This window comes from Ranitomeya variabilis, chromosome 3 (genome assembly GCF_051348905.1).
Source record: "Ranitomeya variabilis isolate aRanVar5 chromosome 3, aRanVar5.hap1, whole genome shotgun sequence".
Classification (NCBI taxonomy): Eukaryota; Metazoa; Chordata; class Amphibia; order Anura; family Dendrobatidae; genus Ranitomeya; species Ranitomeya variabilis.
Window position 1 is genome coordinate 119,805,167 of NC_135234.1, and position 15,867 is coordinate 119,821,033.

Genomic DNA, 15,867 nt, shown 5'->3' on the forward strand with positions numbered 1-15,867 from the left:
CTATTATTATACAGTTAATTAAGATTGGCAAGCTTCAGAAACAAGAATGGATGTTTTTGGCATTAAAATGGGCACTGTAGGTGTTTTCCTGGCCTCCACTCACTGCCGACTATGCTTCCCCATTGACTTGCATTGGGTTTCGTGTTTCGGTCGATCCCCGACTTTTAGCGATAATCGGCCGACTGCACTCGACTCGACTCTGGACAAAATCGGGTTTCCCAAAACCCTACTCGATCTTAAAAAAATGAAAGTCGCTCAACCCTATTCATGATCAGAGAACATTCTGTGGTGTGCAGACCAGCTATGGATTCAATGATCCAAACTCTAATGAGTTCAGGTCAAGAGACCTGTGACTGGTCCATACATTGATATCTGACACATACTTGTACCGTGATTGTGGGACGTGTGAAAGCAGCTTAACACTTTCAAAAACAAATACATAGGTACATTACAAGAATTATTTTGGTAGTATTAAATATTTAAATGTTTAATGTCACTGGTCTGAAAGATGATCCTTTAAAATGAATTAGTTGCAAAACCAGACCTGTTAAAAAGTCAAAAGTTCCAATCATGAGGGGCACATAAGTACCTTTTGGACTATGTGGAAGATCTTGGAATGAATATCCTATGTACAGTAACTTCACAAAAGCAAAAAACCACCATACTGTGTATGGCACTCTGAGATATATGTTTAATTCATGCTATAGCAATAATTAAAGGGATAGTCAAAAATTATTAAATTGCTTTAATTAGTTAGACTTTATGAAAATATACAAGCTTGCAACTGACTTGCTTTTACTATTTGATGTAATTCTCTTGCAATATAATGAAAGCTTTCATCTTTCAAAGTGTGGAACTAGTTTCTATTGAGCTCAGCCAATACTAACTGCCCAGACTCTGGAGGAGTATGCAAAGTAACAGTATTCCAGTAGAGAAGTTAACTCCTAACATACCAGCCATGTTTCTCCAGCCCAATGATTTCTATACTGTAGTTAAAGGGAATCTGTCACCCCCAAAATCGTATATGAGCTGCGGCCACCGGCATCCGCGGCTTATCTACAGCATTCTGTAATGCTGTAGATAAGCCCAAGATGTAACCTGAAAGATGAGAAATAAAGGTTATATTATACTCATCCAGGGGCGGTCCCGCTGCGGTCCGGGTCAGATGGGCGTCGCGGTCCGATCCTCTTCTTGTCTTCTTGCCGCAGCTCCTGCACAGGCGGTACTGTGTCTGCCCTGTTGAGGGCAGAGCAAAATACTGCAGTGCGCAGGCACCGGGCCTCTCTGACCTTTCCCGGCGCCTGCGCACTGCAGTACTGCAGAACATTTATTTGGAAGGAATTAGAAGAATGGGTGGCCGAAAAGAGAAAAAAATATGTGCCAGTTTACAGTACTTTTGTCCTCATTAGACCTAGGAAAACATTTCTAGAAAATCTATATTTTAGAATAACACGGCAAATAGTGCTGCTTTTCGCCAAACATTGACATTTGCATGCAGTTTGCATTAATGGAAGCAGTACAATTTGTTTCCCCAATGTCGTTTTCCCAAGTAGGGTAGACATTGCAGTTTTAGTATAATGGGCCCCACATTGCCTTCCACTTAGTATAATGCACTCCACATTGCCTTCTTTGTTGCATAATGCTCCCCACATTGTCTTCCACATACTGTAATGCACCTCACATTGCCTTCCACGTTGTAATCCTTCTAAGCTCTAGGGAGAAACAGGAAGTCTTTTTTCCTTACATGAGTCATCATTAGAACTAAAATTCTACAGCACTACAAAGTCTCTGGCAGCCAAGCTTTACTTCCTCTTCAACTGCTGACCCAGCTGCTCCTGCCTCCCTTGCTTTTATCTCTTTTCCTTGTTTCCTTTTGTCAGTAATATAGAATTGTAGTTCTAATGCTGACTCATGCATTTCCACTAAAAACACATTTGGAAAAGAAACACTGCATAAAATCTGCACCAAAAATGCATAGAAAAGCATAAAAAATTCAAGGATGCAAGAGAGCCAATTGCTATTGGGTATTTCATTGCAGGCAACTGCTGCAAAAATGCAGCAGGAAAAAATTGTGTTTTTGAAAGTGGGAATATTGCTTTATGAAAGCTGATTAGGGCAATCACATGGCAGTGACGTCATCGCAGGTCCTACAGCTATTTGCTGTGCAGCAGATCCATCCTGGTGTTCTGTGGATGTCTTTTGTTCTCTGGTATCAGCCATTACATCAGACGGCCAGAGCTTACTGCGTCTGCGCAGGACACCAGTACACAGCGCAGGCACCGGATTTGAAACGATAACAGCGCTGAGGGGGCGGCGCCGAAAGCGCAGGAAGATGTGAGTGACGGCAGAGGAGCTGGCCAAGCTGGGGAGTGAGGACCCGCCTACGTGGCTAGAGACAGGAATTGTGGCTAAGTATAAAAACGTTTTATTGGGGGTATGCTTGAACCTAAAACTAAAAGAGCCACCTTGTTAGAATGCAGCATTACTGCTGCACAAGGTGGCTCTTTTAGTTTATAACGGCTGGAGGGGGGTGACAGTGGCCCTTTAAAGGAAAATATGCACACACCTTTCACATAGTTGATGTCCTTTAAACATTCATAAAACATTTGTATTTCTGTTTTGTTTAGATCATAAACAGTCATTGCTTTATATTCAGTTATTCCTAATATACATGCATTGTATTGTACCATTAATTTCTTGTCCTCTTGGAAAAAAGAGTCCACGAACATCTTTCCTACGGCGTAAGGGAGAGCATTTTCAATATAATTTACACATCTGTCCCAGCGTGCAGTCAGAGAATTTGTTCCTAAAAGAACCTGTAAAATAAAAAATGTTGTAAAGCTGCGAAATGTCATCAGCTTTAAGAGGTGATGATAGGAAATGTATCAGGAGGCTCTTTATGATGGAATATAAGTAAAGGATGGCAAAATCTGTGGGATAAATGTGTAGACCTGAGATTTACCTTAATGTGTAACAGATATTTCCCTATTTTTAACACATTTTGGTAGAACAAAGTCTCGGAAGGAGCACCTTCTGACTTTTGAATGCAAAAATGTCTGGAATTAAGAGCGGACCCCATGTCGTGTTTTGAGTGCGCCTGATGTGCTTAAACAGTAGAAACCCGCAGAAGTGACCCCATATTAGAAAATAGACATCTTGGGGAATGTATTTAGATGTGTGGCGAGCACCTTGAACCCCCGGGGCTTCACAGAAGTTCATAACCTAGACCCGTGAAAATAAAAAAATAAAATTTTTCCCACAAAAATGTACATTTAGCCCCAATTTTTTTATTGTCACAAGGGTAAAAGGAGAAAATAAACCCCAAAATTTGTTGTGTAATTTCACCTGAGTACGCTAGGGAAAACAACTGTTTGGGCACAAGGCAGGTCTCAGAAGAGAAAGAGTGTTGTTTTGAACACAGACTTTGATGGAATCATCTGCAGGCGTCATGTTGCGTTTGAAATGCTGCTGATGTGCCTAAACAGTGGAAACCCCCCACAAGTGACCCATTTTGAAGACTACACCCTTCAAGGATTTTATCCAGGGATATAGTGAGCATTTTGAACTCACAGGTACTTTTCGGAATTTGATAACATTAGGCTGTCATATTGAAAATTTTCATTTTTTTCTAACTAAAATATTGTTTTAGCCTCAAATTTGTAATTTTCACAATAATAGGTGAAAATGCACCCCATAATTTGTTACATAGTTTCTCCTGAATGTGAAGATACCCCTCACGTGTTCAAAAACTTCTGTCTCGGCACATGGTAGGGCCAGGAAAGAGTGCTATTTGTCTGGAATAAATTGTGAATGCCATGTCGCATTTGGAAATCTCTTGACATTCAAAAACAGCATAAACCTTCCACAAGTGACTCAATTTTGGAAACTAGACCCCTCAAGGAATCCATCTACTGTAGGGATGTACTGAGCATTTTTAACATACAGGTTATTGACAAAACTTTATAACATTTAGATGTGAGAACAAAAAATACATTTTTTCCACTAAAATACTGTTTTAGCACAAATTTATAATTTATATTAGGGGTAATGGGAGAAACTGAACAGCACAATTTGTTATGCAATTTCTTCTGAATGTAGTAGAACTCCATATGTGGTTGTATACTACTGTTTGAGCACATGGCAGGGATCGGATGGGAAGGGGCACTACATGGATTTTACAATGGAGATTTCATTTGAATAGAGTGTGGCTTCCATTTACTAAACCACTGATGTGCCAGAACAGCAGAGCCTCCCCCAGGTGACCCGAAATTGGAAAGTTCATGGCCTAAGGCATTCATCTTGGGGTGTAAGATGTGCAAATATGACATTTCAGTGGTAAAAATGTAACTTTCGTATTTGCTGCAAATTTGTCACAAGGCTTAATAGGTAAAACTGTGTCAACTTTGTCAAGGCGGCATTCTTCTCAGGATTCCTTGGGGGTATGTCTTTAGGCTGTATGCCATGCCCCCTTGGTACAGACCATAAAAAGTAGCACTAAATAAATTGGATCATATTGCTGGAGTCGTATGATGGATTTTAAAAATAAAAACTCACTCTTCTGTAATTTTTCAATTATGCACTTTTGTTTTTCCTCCTCTTCTTCCAAGAGCCATAACTTTTGTTTTTTCCATTGACATAGTTTTTTGGGTTTAGCTTTACGTCGTTCATTGTAAGATAAAAAAAAAAAAAACTGGAAAACTGATTTTTTTTTTATGTAAGCGGTTGAAATTTTTTTTTGTTAGTATCACCATTTCCAAAGCCAGTAATAATTTTATTTTTCCATCAATGGACCTGTCAGAGGATTTGTATTTTGTAAGTTGAGCTGTCATTTTCTTTTATGCAATTTTGGGGTCCATAAGAAATTTTGATCACTTTATATTGTATTTTTTTAAGGGAGGTATGGTGACAAACAAATAGCAATTCTTGCATTTTGACTGTCTTTCTCATTATAGTGTTTAACCATCAGGTTAATTAATTTTAGATTTTGATAAATTGGACTTTTACAGAGTTAACAATACCAAATGTAGCGCCGGCATCCCTGCACACTGCCCCTCTCCCTCGGCAGGGACACTGACTCACTCACAATCACGGCCCACATCCCGCTTCTCCTCCTCCTTCCACGTCTGGTGCTACCCAAAGTGTTCACACGGTGCTCAGATATCTGGGCAGTCCATAAGGTGCTTGCGCTCCCTCCTTATTAAAGGAGCAGTGCACACCATCCTAAAGTGTCCTGAGCCAATGGCTGGGAGACACTTACTATTTAAGGCACCGCCACCCGCATTGAGGTGCCTGTGTAATGTTTTCAGTTGGCTTACCAACACGCCTGCTAGTTCTCATGACCCTGTCTGCTTGTTCCTGCTAGTTCATTTAGTGTCTGTCTGTCCTTAACCTCTGTGCCAGTATTTTGGCTTGTCAGTCTGTATTCCAGCCGCATCCGCCAGCACCTGCGGTGCCAGCCTGTATATCAGAAGGACCCACCTGCACCTGCTGTGCCAGTCTGTATATTAGCTGGACCTGCCTGCACCTTATGTACCAGTCAGTGCATTAGCTGGATCCACCTGTATCTGCCATGCCAGTATGTATATCAGCAGGACCTACATGTACCTGCCGTGCCAGTCTGTATATTAGCTGGACCCGCCTGCACCTGCCATGCCAGTCAGCACATTAGCCGCATCTGTCAAAACCCACCAGTACCAGTCAGTATATCAGCCATACCTGCCTGCACCTGCCGTGCCAGTCTGTATATAAGCTGGATGAGTCCAAACCTACCAGTGCCTATCTGTACACCAGCCATGCTCATCTGCATCTGAGATACCCGTGTTCCTGCCATTCCTGCCAATATAAGCTGTAATCTCCTACTGAGCCATTCCAGCTACTTGTCTATCAGGATTCAGCTGCCATGCGTTGGAGGTCTATCCTGGAGTAACATCTGGTGTCCATCGGGAGCCAAGTCTAACCTCACCGCCAGGGGCTCTAGTGAAGAGTCAGGTGCTCACATAGACATGCCGCTCCAGGCTCTCCTTGGACCGCGGCACAGTTATTCCACTATTCCCATTACACCAAATATGTTTTTTGTTTGTTTTTGTTATTTTTTTTATGATGGGAAAATAGATAATTTTTTTTTAATGTTTTTAAATTATTGTTACATACTTTTTTTTACTTTATTTTTTTTAGTCTCCTAAGAGGAATTGAATCTGCAATCACCTGAATAGTCTGCAATCATAGTAAAGTATTGCAGTATATAGTGAAAATTACAGCTGAGCATCAGAGGAAGACCAAGATGGCAGAGGTGGGGGTTGATGGGACCCCGCACTGGCTATGATGTAATTTAAGTGTGGAGGGAGCTCTGCTCCTGAGCCCCTTTCGTTCACAGTCACTCCATTGCAGGACATACAGTTATATCCATATGCAAAAGAGGTTAAAGTCCATCCAGGTTTTCTAATGAGAAGATGAAGACAGATTGTAAAAGAAAATGTAGATAAAAAGAAAATTCAACCTCTTACCCGGATATATTCCAGTTGTCTATATTGAAAGCGTCTACTGAGATTTGAAATTCTTGAATACACAAATTTCCATATTAGGTAATTTGAAATAGTCCTGCAAAAATAAAAAATATATGTTATATGTACTGTTAAAAAACGGCGCTGAGGACTAAGTACCCTTAACTGCAGCCGTTAAAAGGCGTATTAGCAATCGTTAAGGGGTTAAAAATCTTTTTTGTGTAAATGTTGCAAAGTGTCATAAAAAACTATATAAATCTAGAAATGGTATAAACATAAGGATCCATATTATAACGTTAAAATGTTAGTTATACCTTACAATGAATGGCATAAAAAATAGAGTTGTGTTTTTTTTTCCTCTGCTTGCTTCACCCTCTCACCAAAAAATAAATAAAGGTTACTCAATTTATTAAGGTTATCAAAAAAGGATCCAACTGAACATATAATTAAAAAAGTCCTCATAGTGACTGTGAGGAGCTGGCCATGGGCTAAATTATTGGACCCATGGACGAAGAGCGGAGTCCACAGCTCTAAGGGAGGCAGAGTTTTTCCAGCAAGGAGCACCGATTATGTTGATCTTATTGTTGTGTTTTATTAGAGATTTCCTTGATCAATTGTTTAAGGTGCACAAATCTCTCCTGGAAAGTTTTCAGCCTCAAGAATCAATGTTTCCATTAAGTGACAGTACACCAAGAAAGAATATGCGGGCTGGATCTTATATATAAATAAGGCCAGACACAAAAATGGTAATCAGTAGAGATGAGCGGACCCATGGATATTCCTTCATACCTATCCATTACTAATCCTATACTTATATACTGCATATAGTAAATGTGATCAGGACTTTATATACGGATCTTTATTTCTGTGATCCATAATAGTACCCATGCACCGCAACTTGGTCCCTTTTGACCTTTTGACATGTGTGTGCGGGTTTGTATAGGGGATGTTTTCCTGCCATGCTGTACACTTGTGTTTTTTAACTTTCAATAAAGGTTTTTGTATATTTATAACTATTGGACGGCGTCGACTGCGTTTTTGGTGCGTTGTTTTTGTGGTACTTATATTGTAAACAAAACACACAGCCAGAATAAAGTCTCTTAATTTAAAGAATGACACAGACTCCATTAATGATTCTATCAGAACCCATATTCAAGTCAACGCCTATTCTATTGAAGCCCTCGTCATTGTTTTTATTTTAGTTTTATTACAGGAGACAAGGGATTAAATGGAACGGGCGTTAGGTGAGTATAACTGAGTTTGTTATTTTTAAATAAAAACGTAAAAGGGGGCTTTATTTTATTTCAAATAAAAGACTTTCTTTTGGCTGTGTGCTTATTTACCATGCAACTATAGGATTAGTAATGGAGAGGTGTCTTATAGACGCCTCTCCATTACTAATCCATGGGCTTGATGTCCCCTGACAAAACAAAGGTGATATAAACCCCACAAATATTACCCAACTTTCCACCACTACAGGGCAAGTGGTAAGAGCTGGGCAAAGTGTCAGAATTGGTGCATCTAATAGATGTGCCATTTGTGGGCAGCTTTGGGCTGAAATTTTTAGTTAGGCTGTTGTCCATGGCCCCTTACCAGCCTGAGAATACTAGCCCCTAGCTGTCTACTTTAGCTTGGTTGGTTGTCAAAAATGGGGGTTCCCCATACAGTTTGTTTTAATTATTTAAATAAATAATAAAAAAATATTAGAGTGGAGACCCCTCTATTTTTGACAACCAGCCTTCCTAAAGCTGACAGCTGAGGGTTGCAGCCCCCAGCTGTGAGTTTTACCTGTCTGGTTATAAAAAATACAGGGGAACACATGGCATTTTTTTTTAAATTATTTATTTGCAGCACAAGTGCCAGATGATGAATACTCCCATCAGCTGCCACCTGGTCTGACTGTTTTTAGTGGCAACAAGCGTAGGCTGATGGGAGCAGTAGTCCCATCAGCCAATGCCAGTTTCCCTCCGATCATAGCTGCAGGCTCATGCTGTCATTTGACAGCATGGGAACCACAGCTCTCTGACCGGCAGTAATGATTTTAGCGCTGATCAGAAGCAGTGTTTGCCGAGCTGTTATGCACATGACAGCATGACAAATACCAGTTGTTCAGGGGGGGCCAAACCCAAACAGTAACATGGACTTTCTGGTGAAGTACGTGTTCGGTGTCCGTGCCTGAGCAGTAGGTGTTCGGTACAGAAGCCGAACTTTACTGTTCGGGTTTGCCCATCTCTAGTAATCAGGTAAAGCAATCCTTCCATTACTCTTGTTAGTGTCTCAGAAAAAAACACAGAAATTGAGCTTAGCTTGAGTTGGTACACATGCAGAGGTTAAACGCATGTTCACATTGGCCACAAAACATTAAAACCTACAAGAGAAAAAAAGTAAGCAAAAACCCTGATATAACTAAGTAAAAAAGCAAAAGTGCATTTAAATAACACAGAGTTTTTAGTAATACTGTTTTTTGATCAAAAAATAGCGCAAAAGCCATCCCACCTCGTCAAGGTATCTTGACGAGGTGGGGTGGCTTTTGTGCTATTTTTTGATCAAAAAACACTAAAAACTCTGTGTTATTTAAATGCACTTTTGCTTTTTTATTTAGTTATATCAGAGTTTTTGCTTACTTTTTTTCTCTTGTAGGTTTTAGTGTCTCAGAAGTCTAAATTGAGCCATTGTTCCATATGAGACTGTACGTTGATTCTTGTATGTTAATTTGTGGAATACCTGCTGATTACGTATTGCAACAGTCCATTGCAGTTTACTAATCTACACAATTTAGGACAAATATGCAGATTAATTGAACAATAAAACAATGAAGGATTACCTCTCCCACCGTACGAGGAAAAGGCATATGTTGTACAAGGACAAGTGTCCCGGACTAGATGGGACACCTCAGCGGCTATGAATCAGCATTTGCAGCCGCTCTGGGTAGAGGGCATGGAAGCTTTAGGACTCTGTGATTCTGGAGCCTCAGTCACATTGATCAAAGAACATCTAGTACCAGACCAATGTACTGTTCCAACCAGTCATATGTTATTCAACATAGCAGGAGTAGAACATTCGGAGGGCCAACTACATTTAGACTGGGGTTACCATAGGAGTAGTGTGGCTCCTATCGGTAGATGTGTTGCTGGGTAACAACCTAGAAGTAGGGTTGGTGTGTCTCTGAGCCAATGTCATAATCTGAAGCCAAGGACCGGTCCCCACTGCGTCAGCCAAGAGGGAACAGAGCAATCTCAACATGCTGACTAACCCCTGACAGTGGGAAGTAATACACAAAATACAATGCCTGTTACCATGAAGGAACGTAACCTGGGGGAGGTAAATTACATTAGGGAGGAGGTCCAGGAACTTCTGGTCACTGGTCTTCCATGACTCTGATCTGCCTAGACATTGTTTCCTCAGAACACCAATTACTAGGCCGCCAAGTGGCAATCTCCGTGGCTGGGGTCAGCACAATAGGGATGGGAGCATTTATTTGGGCAATTTACAGGATGATGTGGGGGAGAAGGAGCTGGAGGAGTTGCTCTATTGGTATGGGCAGATCTGTACCATCGAACTAAAGAATCACTCGGGGGTAGCACTGCACCGAACGCCTAAATCAGGATCTGCGCAATGCAAAGGACGCTGTGGTTGCAATGGATACTATTTTGGTTCTCATCGGGTATGTGTAGCGTTTCCCAGGTCAAACTGGGGATAAAGGGGAGGATTTGAAGAACCCCGTGGGAGGCACAGACCCCAGTCCCAGAAAACTGAATACAGAGTCCTCGTCTCAGGGCTTCCCCCATCGGGAAGTTGGCAGGATCTGAAAGATCATATGAGAGGAGACAGAGATATTTGCTATGCTGATGTACACAATGATGGAATGGGGATTGTGGAGTTTATTCACAAGGAAGACATGGAATAAGCTTTGAAGAAAGAGGATGATACAAAGTTTCATTCTCATGAAGGTGAAACCTCTTACATCCGTATCTATGGGGAAAGAAATGCTGATCAACTGTCCGGATAAGTGAAGAAGGTGGATAGTCAATCTCATCAACTGGAGACCAGCACTGAAAAAGTGAAAAGTGGGGGAGGAGTGTGAGGAGCTGGCCATGGATTATTGAACCCATGGACATAGAGGGGAGTCCACAGCTCTGAGGGATGTGAACTTTTTCCAGCAAGAAGCACCAGTTGCATCAATCTTATCGTTGTGTTTTATTAAAAAATTTCTTGCTTGTCAGTTTAAAGTGCAGAAATCTCTCCTGGACAGAGTTCAGCCTCAGTGATGGATATTTTCATTCAGTGAGAGTAAACAGAGGAAAATGTGTGGGCTATAACGTCTATGAGGTATGCATCATTTCCACCACTTAAGAGCTTCAATTTCACAGCCCACCTGTAAAATCATAAGTGGGACACATTTAGGCTGGAGAGGGCCAAGACACATTTTAAATAGAAATCATCATCAGAAAATTACTTATTATTTAAATTAGGTTTTTGTGTTATTATGTTTTTTTCTTACTGTTGGTAATTTTCTTTTCATATCACAGTCTGTATTAACCCTTTCTCGACATGCACTGCATAAGTATGGCACATGTTGTGTGTCCCCCTTTGATATGGGCTCCGGCAATGAGCCCGCATCTTTTCCGGCACATGTCAGCTGATTTCATCAGCTGACTTATGCCCCTAAAAGCCGTGGGTGGAACCGTGATCCAATTGCGGCTGTTAACATGTTAAATGCCACTGTCAATCTCTGACAGGGGCATTTAATATGCACGCCATGGAAGCGTGTCACAAACTCTGCCCATAAACACCCATGTCACATGACCTCGGGTCGCCGATGGGTTGGAATGACAACCCGGGGTCTTCAGTAGTCCCCTGTGGTTGCCATTGCCGGACACCTATATGCGCCACCCAGTGGCCTGCGCTCATAACAGGTGATTAGTTTAGTTAGACTAGGCAGGGCTGAAGCCCTGCTGTGTGTTGTACAAGCGATCAGAAGGTCGCAGCTTCTAGTCTACCATATTAACTACTCAAGCTAGTAAAAAGTAAAAAAGCAATGTTTATTTAAAAAATGAAAAAATAAAAATAAATAATCTTTATTTTTATATAGCGTTAACATATTCCTCAGTGCTTTACAGGTTGCACACATTATCCCCATTGGGGCTCACAATCTAAATTCCCTATCAGTATGTCTTTGGAATGTGGGAGGAAACTGGAGTGCCCAGAGGAAACCCACGCAAACATGGAGAGAACATACAAACACTTTGCAGATGTTGTCCTTAGTGGGGTTTGAACCCGGTACTCCAGCGCTGCAAGGATGCTGTGCTATCCACTGCGCCACCGTGCTGCCCCTGAAAGATGTTTACATCACCCCCCATTCGTTCCATTCAAAATATAACAATTCATCAAAAATTAAAAATTCACGTTTGGTATCGCTACATTAAGAATCGCAAAATCTATATATAAAAAGAATAAATCTGATCAATAAAGCGCAACGAGGAAAAAAATCAAAATGCCAGAATTACGTTTTTTTGGCCGCAGCAACATTGCATTAAAATGCAATAAAAGATCATATGTACATGGTATCAGTAAAAACATCAGCTCGGCACAGTAACAATAAGCCCTCACCCAACCCAGATCCTGAAAAATGGAAATGCTAGTGGTCTCGAAAAATGACACAACTTTTCTTTTTTTTTTTTTTTACAAACTTTAGATTTTTTTTCAGCACTTAAATGAAAGAGAACCTAGACATGTTTGATATTTACAAACTCGTAGATACCTGGAGAATCATAACGGTAGGTCAGTTTTGAAGAACATGGTAAAAAAATAAATTAAACAAAATTCTGGAATTGCACTTTTTTGGCAATTTCACTGCACTTGGAATTTTTTTCCCATTTTCCAGTACATTATATGGTAAAATCAATGGTGTAGTTCAAGAGTACGACTCGTTCCATGATAAGCAAGCCCTCACATGGCCATATTGATGGAAAAATAAAAAAGTTATGGCTCTGAGAAGAAGGTGAGCAAAACACAGAAATGCAAAAACGGAAAATGGCCCTGGCATGAAAGGATTGAAAAATAGAAAAGAATTCTTACAATTTTCACTCTGTCCACTGGGGTAGTTTTATATTTTAACTTCCTGTTGTTTCAGGAAACAACACTTGTGCATTTGCCACAATAAGCAGACTCTTAATTTTCTTTTGTATTGATGTATCAAATACAGTTATTTGAAAAAGTTTGGGCACCCCTATTAATCTTAAGCTTAGTGTTTTATAAAAATTGTTCTTTTTGCAACAGCTATTTCAGTTTCATATATCTAATAACTGTTGGACACAGTAATGTTTCTGCCTTGAAATGAGGTCTATTGTACTAACAGAAAATGTGCAATCTGCATTCAAACAAAATTTGACAGGTGCATAAGTATGGGCACCCTTATCATTTTCTTGTTTTAAATACTCCTACCTACTTTTTACTGACTTACTAAAGCACTTTTTTTTGTTTTGTAACCTCATTGAGCTTTGAACTTCATAGCCAGGTGTATGCAATCATGAGAAAAGCTACTTAAAGTGGCCACTTGCAAGTTGTTCTCCTGTTTGAATCTCCTCTGAAGAGTGGCATCATGGGCTCCTCAAAACAACTGTCAAATGATCTGAAAACAAAGATTATTCAACATAGTTGTTCAGGGGAAGGATACAAAAAGCTGTCTAAGAGATTTAACCTGTCAATTTCCACTGTGAGGAACATAGTAAGGAAATGGGAGAACACAGGTACAGTTCTTGTTAAGGCCAGAAGTGGCAGGCCAAGAAAAACATCAGAAAGGCAGAGAAGAAGAATGGTGAGATCAGTCAAGGACAATCCTCAGACCACCTCCAGAGCACTGCAGCATCAACTTGCTGCAGATGGTGTCACTGTGCATCGGTCAACTATACAACGCACTTTGCACAAGGAGAAGCTGTATGGGAGAGTGATGCGAAAGAAGCCATTTCTGCAAGCACGCCACAAACAGTCGGCTGAGGTATGCAAAGGCACATTTGGAGAAGCCAATTTCTTTTTGGAAGAAGGTCCTGTGGACTGATGAAACCAAGATTGAGTTGTTTGGTCATACAAAAAGGCATTATGCATGGCGGCAAAAAAACACAGCATTCCAAGAAAAACACTTGCTACCCACAGTAAAATTTGGTGGAGCTTCCATCATGCTTTGGGGCTGTGTGGCCAATGCCGGCACCGGGAATCTTGTTAAAGTTGAGGGACACATGGATTCCTCTCAGTATCAGCAGATTCTTGACAATAATGTTCATGAATCAGTGATAAAGTTGAAGTTACGCAGGGGATGGATCTTTCAGCAAGACAATGATCCAAAACACTGCTCCAAATCTACTCAGGCATTCATGCAGAGGAACAACACTGTTCTGGAATGGCCATCCCAGTCCCCAGACCTGAATATCATTGAACATCTGTGGGATCATTTGAAGAGGGCTGTCCATGCTCGGCGACCATCAAACTTAACTGAACTGGAATTGTTTTGAAAAGAGGAATGGTCAAAAATACCTTCATCCAGGATCCAGGAACTCATTAAAAGCTACAGGAAGTGACTAGAGGCTATTATTGTTGCAAAAGGAGGATCTACTAAATATTAATGTCACTTTTCTGGTGAGGTGCCCATACTTATGCACCTGTCAAATATTGTTTGAATGCAGATTGCACATTTTCTGTTAGTACAATAAACCTCATTTCAAGGCAGAAACATTACTGTGTCCAACAGTTATTAGATATATGAAACTGAAATAGCTGTTGCAAAGAAAACAATTTTTATAAAACATTAAGCTTAAGATTAATAGGGGTGCCCAAACTTTTTCATATAACTGTAATTGTGTGCAAATGTCATTGGGAAGGAGATCAGCATGCTATGACTCCAATTTGGGAGAATGCCCTCATATAAATTGTCTTCTTTTACACCGATCCCCTGATGAACCCCGTGTCATTAGAGTGGGGAAACGCATTGGGATGGACATCAGAATATGAACAATAAGTACCTTATAGACATCATTTATATGTCTTTTATGGGCTATCAGTTATGACTCATGACCATGTTCCTGTGTTTTAATATGCATACCTTAGGGTATATTTATACTGATTAACTGTTTAGGGGCATTGAGCATTTGTAAATTTGAAAGTTTAAATATGCTAGTCTGGCAAATCTTAATATGTAAATTTCAGGGCACGTGCATTTTATTTAACTGTCCTAGGCCATTGGGCTTGTGCAATATACCTCTATTGTTACCTATGGACTACACAGGATCATAATCCAGACACTATTCTGATTGTTCTTATCTATTTACGGTGGTGCTACTTCTTTGCAGGAAATAACAAAGTCATTCAGGGCGAGCCATTGTGGAGCGGGGGCACCATATCATTCTTTAGGATGCCAACCTATGCTTCAAGGTAGGAAAACCATTAGGCCAAACCTAGGGCCAGAATTCCTATTGCCCACATGTGCGACCTACCCTGTTTTGACAATCCAGACACCGTTTTGGTCTGGTTATATTTAATGCCACCTACGATATTTACTGTCTATCTGATGAGATGTATGTGAACTACTTACAATTGAGTAACCAATCAGATATGATTGACATATTTAGTGTCTTTGACACGACTATCTCCCCATTTGTATTGTCATAATTTTTAAGATTACCATTTGGCTCACTTTTTGGTTACATATATCTGTTTGTGGGGGGCGTGGTTTGCGGGGGACAGGAGCAAATGTGTTTTTACGTAGCTCCTAATATTCCCCTATTTCAGCTACCTAAAGCATATTAAATTATGGAATACCTGGTTATAAAACCTACTAAGACATGCCTGGACTGGGTTATAAGGAGAAAAAAGAACATTCAACCAAGAAAATCACTTTATTAAAATGGAGGGACACCTGGAGAAGATCTAATGAAAGCCTGCTCTCATCTGAGGTAAAGGTGACAAAGCCTTTGCCTCACAATATGGATCCCTGCAAAAAAACAGAGTCACAGCTTCACAACAGTCATATGGCCTGTAAGACATCTGTTATAAAACATCCTGCACTCTCCGAGACATCAGCTGATGCTGTCCTGCAAGGAAACCGGAGGAGCCCTGGAGATTCTGAGGCAATGAAGAAGCAGCGGAGAGGAGAAAATGGCGACGCGGCAACAACTCCCACCCTTTCCGAAGCTCCAGCTGACAGATATCCAAAGATGGCCGAGGGATCGCGATGGCTGCCGGAGCTGTGACACAGCGGAAGGAGGAAGCAGGAGAAGACGTGGAGACGACGGAGATCCTCGCTCCTATCGAGACTCCAATGCAAGCTGCCAGACATAAGAAGAGGAGCGGGGGAGCCACGGAGTTCTCACAAGGT

The 15,867-nt window shown here is 40.8% G+C and overlaps 1 protein-coding gene and 1 pseudogene across 1 annotated transcript in view; one reads left to right on the forward strand and one right to left on the reverse strand.

Moving 5' to 3' along the window:
* PHEX (phosphate regulating endopeptidase X-linked) overlaps positions 1–15,867 on the reverse strand; it is a 353,675-nt gene that overhangs the window by 136,416 nt on the left and 201,392 nt on the right. Inside the window, exons 10-11 of the mRNA XM_077294604.1 lie at positions 6,504–6,597; positions 2,688–2,816 (exon numbers count right to left, since the gene is read on the reverse strand). Of these exons, the coding sequence (XP_077150719.1) occupies positions 2,688–2,816; positions 6,504–6,597 (223 nt within the window). The remainder of the gene's footprint in view (positions 1–2,687; positions 2,817–6,503; positions 6,598–15,867) is intronic.
* On the forward strand, positions 9,402–10,509 carry LOC143817128 (serine/arginine-rich splicing factor 9 pseudogene; annotated as a pseudogene).